Genomic DNA, 14,579 nt, shown 5'->3' with positions numbered 1-14,579 from the left:
TTATTTATTATTGTGTTGTGCTCTTCAAATACAAGAATCCTGATAAATTCTATTTTTCTTTATTCTCATAAAAAGTTCTATGATATGCTTATAAATGTACATGCCTCATTACTGAGTATGTTGCTAACATGAGAGAGCTTCTGTTTAACTAAGTGTCAACGAGAATGATATCCTCTGCTTACAATTTTATTCAAGTGATAATCGGAAGAATTTTCACTGACTAGTTTCTGGCTCCTACAACTCAAACTTTATTGTTCCTACATTGTCGACATACTTCCAGTGTTGGGGATTATTGAGTACATTGATATAATGAAATAACCTCTGGCCCTTCCTTTCATGATGCTCGATGAATCAACACAGTGTGTATGGGAGTGTTCCTAGAAGACCTTCCCAAGCTGGGCTGGCCAGTAATTAATTAACTATGCATAGAAGTGACTGCCAACATGTCAGTTTTTAAATTGCTGCATAGTAGATGATCACATACTTAGTTGCTTAAAACAACATCTATTTTTTTTTAACTTTAATTTTTTTGAGTCAGAGCCTCACTCTGTCACCCAGGCTGTAGTGCAGTGGCATGCTCATGGCCACCGCAATCTTGACCTGCTGGGCTCAGGGGATCCTTCACCTCAACCCTCCAGGTAGCTGGAACTACAGGTGTATGTCACCACACCCAGTTAATTTTTTGATTCATTGTAGAGACGAGGTCTCACCGTGTTGCTCAGGCTGGTCTCGAACCTGTGGGCTCTGATAATCCTCTCGCCTCAGCCTCCCAAAGTGCTGGGATTACAGACACGAGCCACCTGGCCAACATCCATTTATTACCTCATAGTTCTGTAGGTCAGAAGTCTGGGTGAATTTGGCTGGGTTCTGTGCTTACAAGGCTGAAAACCAAGATATATTAGTCTTCTAGTGCTGCCTTAACAAAATGTCACGGACTTGGTAGCTTAAACTAACAGATGTTTATTTTCTCACAGTTCTGGAGTCTGGAAGGCCAAGATCAAGGTGTCATCAGGGTTAGTGTACAAGGAAATGGATACTCTCCTAAAACATCCAGAAGGAAAAAGGTCCTGCTTGATTTTAGCCCACTGAAAATTCTGATCTCCAGAATTGTAAGGTAATAAATTTTTGTTGTTTTGAGCTACTAAGTTTGTAATTTGTTACTGCGGCAGTAGCAAACTAATACAGGGTCATGCTGTCATTGGTCCTGAATTCTAATTCTCTTTCTAATGCTGTACGCCTGCCCTCAATCCAGTCTTCCTTCGGTGTCTTGTGACTCATTCTTTCTAACCTCCTCAGCAGAGTCCCTTCTTCTTGTCCTGGGAAGCTTGGAGCTCTTTCCTGCTGAACGCCCAGTCCTTTCATCTTAGTGAGCTGTGGAATTTCTAGTGGAACACTGTCCACTAAGGTATGATGTGAGCCACAGATATAATTTTAAATATTCCAGTAACCACACTGAAAAAGTGAACTGAAACAGGCAAGATTAATTTTAAGAATGTTATTTGGAGACCACGTAGACCTTAGGCTATTCAAAGAATTACTCAAACATGGATATCAGACCAAATCATACAATTTATATCAACAATATGAATGACAAAATTAAAAAAGAAGAATTGAAGAGATCCCTATATGCCCTGTTTCCCCAGTTTGGCCATGTGGTGGATATTGTGGCCTTAAAGACCATGAAGATGAGGGGGCAGGCCTTTGTCATATTTAAGGAACTGAGCTCATCCATGAATGTTTTGAGGCAGTTACAAGGATTTCCATTTTATAGTAAACCAATGCAAATTCAGTATGCAAAAACAGATTCTGATATAATATCTAAAATGTGGAGCATTTTTGCTGACAAAGGAAAGAAAAAAGAAAAGAAAAAAGCTAAAACTGTGCAACAACTGCAAACAAAAAGCCTGGTCAGGGAATGCCAAATTCAGCTAATACCAAGGAAACTCAACACCAAATCCTCAGGTCCCTGATTACCCTCCAAACTATATTTTATTCCTTAATAACTTACCAGAAGAGACTAACGCGATGATGTTATCCATGCTGTTTAATCAGTTTCCTGGTTTCAAGGAAGTACGCTTGGTACCTAGGAGGTATGGCATTGCCTTTGTTGAATTTGAAAATAATGGATAGGCAGGTGCTGCCAGGGATGCTTTACAAAGATTTAAGATCACTCTGTCCTTTGCCAGGAAGATCACCTATGCCAAGAAATAACATCTGGAATAGCCATCTTTAAAGGACTTGGTGTTATTTACAGTGTTTGTTTGGATAACATTCGGTCAGGTCATTTTAAGTGAAATTTTTGTGAGGGACTTAAATTATCTAACATTTCTTTAGCTTTAGTGAACTATAAAATGCATAGTGAACTATGAAAGGCGTTAATTTTGTACAATAAACTTTTATTTGTAAAAAAACAATGTTATTTAACCCACAAAATCTTACAATTTCAATACATAATTAACATACAATTGTTAAATGAGATATTTTACATTCTTTTTTGTTTTTCTAATTTTTAAAATTCTGTCTGCTTTGTACCTCTGAGTTTTGGACACTTAATTTTCAATAAAGTGAATCGTGCTCCTATCAAAATAACAATACTTATTTAATAAACTAATATTTTACATTATTTCAATTTTTATATTAAAATGAAAAGTAATGAAAAGTTCACCTCCTTAGTTGCACTAGCCACATTTCTGTGCTTGATAGCCATATCTGGCTAGTGACTACTGTACAACCCTAGAATATCAACTTTCCTGGGGCCCAATCAGAGCATAATAGGACCAACTATGGGGATTATAGCAGGGCAAAAGCATGTTCTTTAAAAGATGTGCCCATCCCAAGAGGTGAACTTAGGAGAGAAATCTTACCTATTTCTCATGTTTCCTTGTAATCTAAGGCTATTGATGGTGATATTTATTTATTATTTTCTTTTATTTTTGAGCTGGAGTCTCACTCTGTTGCCCAGGCTGGACTGCAGGGTCATGCTCATAGCTACTGTAACCTCAGTCTCTGGACTCAGGCTATCTTTCTGCTTCAGTCTTCCAGGTAGCTGGAACTACAGGCATGCACCATAATGTCCAGCTAATTTTTATTTTGACTTAGTGTAGAGACGAAGTCTTGCCAAATTGCCAAGCTGGGCTCGAACCCCTGTGCTCAGGCAATCCTCTCGCCTAGGTCTCCCAAAGTGCTGGGATTACAGGTACATCCAGCTTGATGGTAATATTTAAATCTCAGCTTTAGCTGCTAGATCTTGATATTCAACTCTAGGAGAGCAAATTCCCTCTAGAGTCTGTGGACTGAAGGAAGATGAGCTCTGGAACCAGCTGAGGTCCTGCTCACTGCTGCCCTGTGCCCCAAAGTCCACACAGTTCTCTGGGCTTGCCCCTGTCAGACTCCTGAGGACTATACTGTGAAAGTACATGGCTAGCTGCTCTCTGGACAATGCACTCCTGGTGTGAGAAACCAGAGACTCTATAGTTTAGTGAAGGGGTTAAGATCTGGACCTAGGGACCATGCTGAACTGGATTTGAATTTTGGTTTTGCATCTACCCACTGGGTGAGCAGTGCGTTTTATGCAACCATTTTAAGTCTCGGTTTCTTCATCTATATAATGGCATGATGATATTCACCTAACAGGATTTTCCTGTAGATTAAATGAAGGGATAAATGAAATCATATTACACTTACCGGGCACAGAGTGTCCAGTAATTGATAGTTCTTTTTTCTTTTTTTTGAGTTGGAGTCTCACTCTGTCGCCCAGGCAGGAGTGTAGTGGCACGCTCATGGCTACCACATCCTTGGGAGATCCTTCGGCCTCAGCATTCCAAGTAGCTGAAACCACAGGCACACACCACCATACCCTGATAATTTTTAAAAAATTTATTGTGTAGACGAGTCTCACCAGGTTGCCCAGGCTGGTCTCGAACCCCTGGACTCAGGCAATCCTCTCACCTCGGCCTCCCAAAGTGCTGGGATTACAGGCTTAAGTCACTAAACCCGATCTGGTAGTTCTTAATGGTTATTATTTTGGAATGGCTGGAAAGGTGAACTAGGAGAAACCATGTTTCCTTCCCCAGATGCACAATGCTATACTCCTCCTCACTGCTCCAACCCAATATATTATATCACCTGGCCGCAGCCCTGGAGCTTGAGGTGGATCAGAAAACTCAGGTGGACCCAGGGGCCATGTTGGTTGTAGCTGTGCATGGGTACTGTGTCCAGGAGGATGTGCCAGGTCTTAGCCCCAGAAAAGAGCCTGTTTCTTACCAACTTGTCCGTCTTCTCAGTGACTCATCACGTTCATTATAGGATCCAAGTCTGCCTATTCTGCAGGTGTAAAAATGTACTATTCCTGAAAGTCAGGGAACGCTGCCTTTAACTGATTGTCAGCCTGCCTTAGTTCACCAGCTCTGCCATCAACTGAACTCTGTGACTTTGGATGAGTCATTCCCTCCCTGTACCTTGGTGTCCTTATCTGTAAAATCAGTGTATTGGGCTTTACCATTCCAGCTCAGAAGCTGATACTATGAGTCTCTAGGAATTGTGAACCACTGGGGGAAATACTCCTAATGGGAGCTGAGGACAATGATATACCCAGGATGACCAGAGCCCAGTTGTCCCCCTTGTTCACTAACCCTCCTCTCTCCTTTATTTCGTCAGCAATCTGTGCTTGAGGCTTATTAAAATACTCCCTGGAAGTACTTGAGGGCTAAATCAACCTTCTTCATATTTCCCCTGCCCTCAGCTTTGGGGTTTCTCACAGTCCGTTGCCCTGATCACATTCGGCCCTGCTCTAGGAGAAGAAGAGTTTAGTCCACAGGCCTGGGGGAGGGTCAATGCCCCTCTACCCTCTAGGTCTTCACTCTCTCCACTTAACTGGGAAAGTCCCATCTTCAATTAGGACCTGGTTATCTTCTCTGATGGGGCCACCAATGCTGTGGATTTAAATCTCTGTGAGAAGAATTTTTTTCTTTTTTTTTGTGAGTTGGAGTCTCACTCTGTTGCCCAGACTGGAGTGCAGTGGCACACTCACGGCCACTGCAGCCTCAACCTGCTGGGCTTAGGCAATCTTTCCACGTCAGCCCTCCAAGTAGCTGGAACTACAGGCGTGTGTCACCATGGCCAGGTAATTTTTTGATTTATTGTAGAGATGAAGTCTCACCATGTTGCCCAGGCTGGTCTCGAACCCTTGGGCTCAGGCAATTCTCTCGTCTTGGCCTCCCAAAGTGCTGGGATTACAGGCACGAGCCAACGCATCTGGCCTGGAAGAAATGTTTAGTCTTTTATCAACTGCCCATATTCAGGTAAAAAGAGGGTGCTCCTTTAGTAGGGAGTTCTTGGTGACAAGGTGGCATTATCTTTTTATTTTGGCCCTAGACCCAGTCCAGTCTCAGTAGTAATCAGCACTAAGTGGCACAACCATGTGCACACATCTCTGTAGCAATCTACTTTCCCCAATTCAGACGAGGTTGACCAACTCATCCTGGTTTGACAAGGACTTTCTCAGTTTCTGGAAGTCTGGTGTCTAGAAATCCCAGGAAAACAAGGCCAGTTACTCATTCTAGACCCCAGCTTTTCTTAAAAAAATGAGGTCTTTGATTTGGTTGATTGAGAAGGAGCAGGTGCAGACAACACACAGCTGTGACTGATTGGAAAATCTGACCCTTTTGCTGAATCAAGAAATTGGGCATGCATTTCTTCTGATTTAGAGTCTGGATGTTACTGGGGGTAACAACCTCCACTTACAACCTTTTCCTGAGCATCCCAGAGATATTTATTCCTTCTCACACTTACACTCATCAACGGGGGTGGTCACTAAGTGCTGGTTTTGTTAGAGTGAGGGCTGCACTGGTTGGTGATGGTCACTAAGTATTGGTTTTGTTAGAGTGTGATCTACGGGCAGTGTGAGCAGTCACACATACACATATGCACATGCACACATGTGCATGTGCATATGTGTATGTGGGAGGATGTCCAAGACTCTGAGGGTATCTGTTCAGAGTGAATGAGTCATATTCCTCAGGACTGTTGTCCCGCTGCTAAATCTGGGAATTGGGGCAGAGAAGATGTGCAATGCTTGACTGCAGAGTCTTATAACAAATATGGTGCTCCTTTTTATTCATCACAGAATTTTCCAATAACTGGCATCTGAGGCTCCTGTACCCCACATGGAAGTTCAGCCCTTCTCTGTGTATGACAAGCACCACAGCCTTTCCTCTGCATTGTCTCGATCTAGCCTAGCTCCATTTCAGCACAGCCCTCACGTGTATCCATCCTTCTTCCCTCAGATCCTTTTCAACTCTTTTTTTTGCATGAAAATTAGTCTTTATTTTGGGGGGAGTATATGATTAAGAGGGCAGTTCCAGCTGGGTGCACGCCTATAATTCAGCACTTTAGGAGGCCGAGGTGAGATGATTGCCTGAGCCCATGGGTTTGAGACCAGCCTGGGCAGCTTGGCGAGACCTCATCTCTACAATAAACCAAAAAAATTAGTGGGCGTGGTGGCACATGCCTGTAGTTCCAGCTATTTGGAAAGCTGAAGAGGAAGGATCACCTGAGCCCAGCAGATCAAGGCTGCGATGGCTGTGAGCATGTCAATGCACTCCAGTCTGAGTGACAGAGTTAGACTCTGACTCAAAAAAAAAAAAAAAAAGAGTGTAATCCCAGGATTATATTGTAAGCACAATGTTCTCTTTAAAAGAAACTGCCAAGGCTGGTCATGGTGGCTCACATATGTAATCCCAGCACTTTGGGAGGCCAAGGCAGGAGAACTGATTGAGTTCAGGAGTTTAACAACAGCCTGGGCAATATAGTGATAGCTTGTCCAACCCTTCTTATCATCCATCAGCCTTATTCTTCCCTTGCAGACCCACACATTGTGGCAAAACACATAGCTTATTAGTTTTTTCTAGCAATTTTTTTATAACAAAGATGAGTAATACCCATACTGAGAAGTCTGTGATGGCATAATTGATCTATTTCCCAATAACACCCAAGAATATGGTACATTGGCTAAGTCAGGTCTATTGAAGATGATGAAGGAGAACTACCTAAAATCCACGTGAGCTTTGTGAGTGGTGGTCTTGCTGGATCTGAGGCTGGCAGAAGTGGCAGGAAAGGAAGACACCTTGGGGCCTGGCATGGCTAAAAATTCAGACGTTCTGAGAGAAGGCCCCTGGTGGGCTGATCCTGAACTTGGTACTCCCTCTATCACAAAACACTCAAGTGAGACATCAAGCTGATCAGATAGAATGAGAAAGAGGTGGCTGCTACTGCGGAGATCTTGGCGAGACACACACTTCAGTGATTCAGAGACCCATTGCTTCAGTGAAGTTTTTAGGGGCCCAGTGGTTAGGGGTGGCCTGAGACATCCTATCCACAACAAAAGACAAGTGGCTGCATCTTGCATTCCCTAACACAAAGAAGGAAACAGAGCATGTGGTAGGCCTTATTGGGTCCTGGAGGAAGCACCTTCCATACCTGCAAATGCTGCTCTGGCCCATGCACAGAAGGCGGCCAGCTCTGTGTGGGGCCAGGAGTGGGAAAGGCTCTGCAGCAGGTCCAGACCCTGTGCAAACAACCATCCAGTTGGGCCATATCGTCTGGGAGAACTTATGATGTTGGAGGGGTCAATAGTAGAAGAAAAATATAGTAAGGAGCTTGTGGCAAGTTCCAGCAAGAGAATAACAATGCAGATCCCTGGGAGTCTAGAGCAAGGCCATGCAATTCACAGCAGAAAATTACATGTATTTTTTTTGGAAACAGCTCCCAACATGTTATTGGACCCTGGTTTCACCACGGGGCGTCAAATAATTATATATCTGAAACTGTTGGATCCATCAGATAGGCTCTGTTGGACCCATCAGATAGGCTCGTCCTAAAATAGAATGGTATCTTTAGGATTCAGCCTGAGCACAGCTGGAGGGCATGAGTAAGCTACATGGGCACACAGCCCAGAGCTCCTTGTCATTTGCCAGTGTTGCAACACGCCTCTTCCCCAGCCCAAGCTTAGAGCTATATGGGGTTTCTCATATGATCAACTGAAGAAAGAGAAAAAGGCCTGAGCTTGGTTTGTGAATGACCGACTCGGTACACATGTGGGAGCCAGAAGTGAATGGCAACTGCATTATAGTCACATTCAAGTGTGGCCTTGAAAGACAGTCAGAGGGACATTTCTTCCCAATGTGAGCAAGACACCTTGTCATACACTTTGTTTGGAAGGTGAGCTGGTCTGAGGTGAGAATATATACAGATTCTTGGCAATAGTCAATGACCTAGTCAGAGGACCGAAAGGAAAAGACTGAGAAGATAGAGGCAGGGAGGTCTGGGTAGAGGCATGTGGGTGCACTGTAGGGGTGGGAACAGAGTGTGAAGATCTTTGTATTATACTTTGTTACCCACCAGAAAGAAGACGGGGAAGCACTGGACAACCAAGTGGTCCAGACAATTCGGCCAGTTGACATTAGATAGAGTTGTCATTGGCTACCCCAGAACTGGCCCAGTGGGCACATGAATGGAGTGGCCATAGTGGCAGAGATGGAGGTTACAAGTGAATCTAAGAACTTGGACTTTCCCTTATCAAGACAGTTGTAGCCACTGCTGTCTCTGAATATTCAACCTATCAGCAGCAGAGATTAATGCTGACATCTGGACATGGTACTATTTTCTGTGAGACCATCCAGCCACTTGCAGGCAGGTGGACCATATGAGACCCCTTCTATCTAGTGGTTTGTTTTCTCAAATATAAATCTTCCTTTCCTGTCTGCGTAGTCTCAGCCAGCAGCATTATCAAGGGGCTTACAGAATGCCTGATCCACCAGCAAGGAATATACCCAGGGTATTCACTACACAACTTCAAAGAGAAGTAAGTGCAGGGTAGACTCAGATCACAGTGGTATCACACACCACACCACCCCAAATCAGCAGACCTTATGGGGCACTGGAACAACCTCTAAAGGCACAGCTGAAGCACCAGCTCAGAGGTAACACTTTGCAAGGATAGGATTCTGTCTTTCACAAAGCAGTAGATGCATTCAATGTTTCCCTTCCTTTGTGAAGACTCATGGTTGGCACCATGAGTCTTGGACTCATTTAGGGAGTTTATGCTTCTTATCTACACAGCTCTGTGTTTTGCAAAGTTGAATGTCCTGATTCCCAGAAGGGACACTTTCTTGCTAAGGTACACAGCAAAAGTCCCCGTCAACTACAAGCTATAGCTGTTACTAGGACACAAATGGGGAGAACCAACAGGGCAGAAGGTGATCCTGATCAGTGGGAGACAGAGCTTCTGCTATACCGTGGATGCAGGGAGGAATATGTGCAGAACCCAGGTGATCCACTTGGCCACTTCCTGGTACTCCCTTGTCCCACTATAACAGTGAACAGACAAGTGCAGCAACTCTAGTCTGAGAACAATATGATGGTCAAGGGCTCAGCCTCCTCAGAAATGAAGGCTTTGATTATACCAACAGGAAATTCATCAAGACCTACCAAGGTGACAGTAAAGAGTGAGGAGAATTTAAAGTGACTAGAAGAAGGAGAAGATGTACCAGTTGCATTCCTGAAACCAGCTACAGTCATGGAGGCTATAATTCATTCACTTGTCCCCCTCTTCTGAGTTAAGCTTCCTGGAAAGAGGCCTATAGGAAGTATGGAGGAGCTTCTCCCTAACCCGTGTGGAAGTGTAGGTCTGTGCTGGGCAAGGAGTGAACTGTGGAGGTCCTGAAAATGTTCCTGTTGCAGGGGTTTCCTGCTATTGGCAGCATAGTTGATTGACAGCCTTAACTGCTCTCTCTTGAAATCCACCAGTATTTTTGCATTTACGCCATACTTCCTGTGGGGCTTCTCTCTGTCAATAACTGAGCATGACAGGCCCACTATTGAAAGATGAGGGGCTCCCCAATGGATGACTGGCTTGGGGATTACCCATTAGCATGGCCAACCCTTTCTTGGAACCATAATGCAGTCTGAGACTCTTCCTACACAATCCTCCTTCCTTATCTTGTTTCTTTGCCGATGTCAGGCTGGCATTGAAGTTTGAAGGCTTTCCCTGGCTTCTCTTGCTGTCTTCTTCCTCTCCAATGATCCCCACAGGTGTTTCTCCTCATAAATATTTTGTAAGTCTAATTCTGTCTTCTTGAAGGACCCAAATGGCTCAGGTATATAATTGCCATTATATGGACAAAAAAATGGGGTTTGAGGGGAAGAAAAAGGTCCTATATCTCGAAGTATCTCACATCTAGTTTGTTGATGAAATTCTCCCTTTAGATAATTTCTTTTAGCCTGAGGCCACTGAGAACCACCCACTCTCACTTGCCAGTATAGTTCCATTCAGCATCAGCTCTCCTATGTCTGATGTCATCTGAGTTAAGCAATTACCAAGAAAAATTGTCCACAGTCCCTGCGCCACCTCCAACTCCCATCTGCTTTGCTTCTCATGAGTGACCTTTCCATTCATAGCAGTTCCAGTTGCATCCTTTGTGCTGCTCCAGACACTTCAATCTTCATTCAAAGATAGGACTTCTCATTCCCTTCTCTGAGCTGAGATCTGTGTTATCAAGTACTTGTCTTTAGGGAAGGGGATGTTCTCAGTTTGTAAGACCTTCCTCATTTTACTTTTCTCAGCTGGCTATCTGCAGGGGCTCCAGGTCTACAGGACTGGCTCATAGGCAAGAAGGAGGGGAAAGGATACCTGGTAAGGAAGTTTCTTATGCTCTTATGTCTTTTTACCTATTTGTACTGGTGAATTAAAAGCATTTTTAAACACTGAAAGTCAACTTATGAAAAAATGCACAAATCGTTCATGTACAGCTCAGTGAATTTTCACAAAGTAACACACCTATGTAAGCAGCATCCAAAAAAAAAAAAAATAGATCATTATCAGGACCCCAGGTCCTCCCCATCCCCTGTTTCAGTCACCACCCTCTCTCTCCTTCCAATTCTCCTTATATTGAGTCTAACACCATAGATTGGTTTTATGTTTTTGAACTTTATGCAAATTAAATCACATGGCATGCATTTTTTGTGTCTGATTTCTTTTAAAAATATTGTTTATGAAATTAACTTATGTTGTATATAGCTGTGGAGTGTTCTTTTAAAAATTGTTGTATAGCATTCCATTGTATGACTATATCACAATGTATGTTATTCATTCTACTACTGGTAGGTAGATGTTTCCAGTTTTTAGATATTATAATGCCATTGTGAACATTTCTGTGCATGACTTCTGGTGCATATATACACACATTTCTGTGTACATTTAATTGCTGGGTCATAGGATGTATGTTCAATATTAGTATATATTGCCAAACAGTATTGGAAGAGACAAATTGTATCAGTTTTACACTCCAACTAGGTGTGTAAGATGGTTCCCATTATATCATATCCTTTATTTTCTTATTTTTAATTCTAATGATTCTGGTGAAGGTCTACTGGGATCTTACTGTAGTTTTGATTTATATTTCCATGATGATTAATAAAGTCAAGCATGTTTTCAACTGCTTCTTGACCATTTGAACATACTCATTTGTGAAGTGCTTGCTTGAGTCTTTTGTTCATTTATTTCTCTTGGGTGTCTTCCTTTTCCTTATGGATTTGTAGGAATTTCTTATATGTTTTGCATACAGAATCCTTTATATGTGTGGATGTATGTGCTTACACACACACACACACACACACACACACACACACACACACACACACACACACACAAGTGGGGGCCCCCAAAACTCCAGAATTTATTAAAAAAAAACTGTGTATTTATTCTTACAAATTTAAACTTCAGTCACCTTTAAAATACTCTTCATTTGATGCAATACACCTATCAAGATCCTTTTTCCACTGCTTTTTCATTTGATGCAATACACCTATCAAGATCCTTTTCCCACTACTCTTCATTTGATGCAATACACCTATCAAGATCCTTTTTCCACTGACAGTTTTTGAACTCATCATTTTGATGACTTTTAGTGCTTCTGCTTTTTTTGTTTCTCCTCTTCCACATGGGCAAAATGTTTCCCTGTGAGGCAAACAAAAAAGAGTCACTTGGGGTGAGATCAGGTGAATAGGGACGGTGGGACATGGGGGTCATGCCCTTTTTGGTCAACAACTGCTGAATACTCAGAGTGGTGTGGTCAGGTGTGCTCCTAAATCACCCATCATGAAACGGGCACACTTGTTGAAAGAATGTAGAAAAAAAAAAATTCACTGAAGCTGAACACAGCCTCTTACAACAATGCTAGCTGGTACACTGGTGCTGATGGATTCCTAGAACACTTATTTAGCAGGGGACACCTGTACTACAAGGTGCCCACCCTCCAAAAAATAATTCCAGTTTTTTTCGTCCCCCATGTATGTATATGTATTTAAGTGTGTATGTGTATATGCCTGTGTGTGTGTGTGTGTGTGTGTGTGTGTGTGTGTGTGTGTGTGTATAATATCTTATCAGTTTGTGGCTTATGTTTCCACTCTCTTGATGAGTTCTGATAAATAGTAGTTTATACTGATGTTGTCCAATTAATCCCTTTATTGTCAATGCATACCTTTTTGTTTTCTTAAAGACGTTTTTGCCTACTCTAAGGTCATGAAGATATCTTCCCATGTTTTCTTCTAGAAGCTTTATTTTCTCTCTCTTTCTCTTTCTTTCTTTCTTTTTTTTTTTTTGTGAGTTGGCGTCTCACTCTGTTGCCCAGGCTGGAGTGCAGTGGCATGCTCACAGCCACCACAGTCTCGTTCTGCTGGGCTTAGGCAATCCTTCTGCCTCAGCCTTCCAAGTAGCTGAAACTATAGGCACGTGCTACCTTGCCTGACTTATATTTTGATTTATTATAGAGATGAGGTATCACCAAGTTGCCCTCACTGGTCTCGAACCCTTGAGCTCAGGCAATCCTCTTGCCTCGGCTTCCCAAAGTGCTGGGATTACAGGCTTGAGCCACTGCATCCGGTCTGAAACTTTATTGTTTTACTTTCACAGATCTATTATCAGTTTGAAATTAATTTTGATGTATGATGTGAGGTAGAGGTCAAGATTCATTTTTCCCATATGCATATTGAATTGAACCAGCACTATTTGTTGATAAGACCACCTCTTTTCCACTACACTGCAGTGTCTATTTCTATACCATCTATTCTGCTCCTCTGATTTACTTATCCATCTTTGCACCAATACCACCCTATCTAAATTCCTGTAGCTATATAATATCTTGATATTTGACAGTATAAATTTTCTACCTTTGTTCTGTTTCTTCAGAGTTGTATTTCTTTTAAGTTCTTTGCATAGTCACTTAAATTTTGGAATCAATTTGCTCATTTTCAACAAAAAATAACTTTGAAATGTTATAGTCAATCTATAGATCAGTTTGGAGAGAATTGGAATCTTTACAATATAGAGTCTTCTAACCATGGGCATGGTGTATTTCTCCATTTATCTCATTTATTTAGGTCCTCTTTAACTTCTCTTAATAAAGGTAGTAGTTTTCAGTATAGTGGTCTTGCACATATTTTGTTAGATTTGTTCCTATATGTTTTCTTTTCTGGGATGATATGTTAAAACCATATTTAAAATATGTAAACATAGATTATTTTAAATTAGATTTTTCTATTTTTTGGCTTATATTGATTGAACATATCAATCCATCCTTAATTGAAGGATTTTGTGCAATGTATAGAAATTAAAAATATAATTGCTATATATTAATCTTGTATCCAGTGATCATGTTAAATTTAGTTAGTCTAATATTTTACCTACAGTGTTTTAAAAGATTTTTTATATAAACAATCAGATCATCTGAATATACCAGTTTTATTTTTTCAGATTTTTATACTTTATTTTTCTTGTCTTATTTCACTTCAAGTCCTCTCCCATTTCCTAGTATGAAATTGAATTGAAGGGCTGAGGGCGAGCATCCTTGAATTCAGGGTAATTCAGGGACCCAGGACGTCAGGGTCATCACCCAAATGTCTCCATCCCAGGCCTCATGATTCTAATCTTGCCCTGTTAGATCTCAGACTTTGGCACAGAATGCAACACTATGCATTTAGTCTCTTTTACTGCTTATAATCAGGTCTTGGTCCTGATTTTTGGGCACGGTCTCTTAGGAGATAGATCTCTTAAGATTTGAAAGTCTCCTGAAATGCTACCTTAGAGGTCTTCTGGATTTGTACATATACTTAAGTTAAAATAGGCTGGGCACGGTGGTCTCATCTGTAATCCTAGAACTTTGGGAGACCAAGGCAGGAGGATTGCTTGAGTCCAGGAATTCAAGACTAGCCTGGGCAGCATAATGAGATCTCATCTCTACAAAAAAAATTAGCAGGGTGTGGTGGTGCATGCTTGTAGGTACTGGTACTGGAGAGACTGAGGCAGATGGATTGCCTGAACCCAGGAGATCAAGGCTGCTGTGAGCTGTGATTGTGCTACTACACTCCAGCATGGGTGACAGAGTGAAACTCCCACTCAGAAAAAAATATTAGCTTCCCCGAGCCTATTTTTTTTTTTTTTTTTGATTGTCCCCAATTGTGTAACATAGGAAGACACCTTGATACTATTCTTTTTTTTTTTTTTTTGAGTTGGAGTCTCACCCTGT

The 14,579-nt window shown here is 41.9% G+C and overlaps 2 protein-coding genes across 2 annotated transcripts in view; both read left to right on the top strand.

Annotated features, from left to right (window-relative positions):
- Positions 1-1,535: 1,535 nt before the first annotated feature.
- On the top strand, positions 1,536-2,130 carry LOC110596188 (U2 small nuclear ribonucleoprotein B''-like). Its single transcript, XM_021715455.1, has 2 exons — positions 1,536-1,880; positions 1,963-2,130. The coding sequence occupies exons 1-2, from the start codon at positions 1,545-1,547 to the stop codon at positions 2,128-2,130; spliced, it is 504 nt and encodes a 167-aa protein (XP_021571130.1). The 5' UTR covers positions 1,536-1,544.
- Positions 2,131-10,545: 8,415 nt separating this feature from the next.
- The window catches only part of LOC103266291 (protein S100-A7-like), a 38,976-nt gene continuing 34,942 nt past the window's right edge, over positions 10,546-14,579 (top strand). The window contains exon 1 of the mRNA XM_008063907.1: positions 10,546-10,690. The gene's annotated coding sequence lies outside the window, so the exon portion shown is untranslated. The remainder of the gene's footprint in view (positions 10,691-14,579) is intronic.

This window comes from Carlito syrichta, unplaced genomic scaffold (genome assembly GCF_000164805.1).
Source record: "Carlito syrichta isolate Samal-C Ts95f unplaced genomic scaffold, Tarsius_syrichta-2.0.1 Scaffold307129, whole genome shotgun sequence".
Lineage (NCBI taxonomy): Eukaryota > Metazoa > Chordata > Mammalia > Primates > Tarsiidae > Carlito > Carlito syrichta.
The sequence above is the reverse complement of the archived record's forward strand: the minus strand, read 5'-3'. Positions and strand labels throughout refer to the sequence as shown.

Coding starts and splice junctions, on each gene's coding strand:
- LOC110596188 (XM_021715455.1), top strand. CDS start 1,545: ATGGATATCAGACCAAATCATACAATTTATATCAACAATATGAATGAC. Junction 1,881..1,962: donor AAAAGAAAAAAGCTAAAACT/GTGCAACAACTG, acceptor CCAAATCCTCAG/GTCCCTGATTACCCTCCAAA.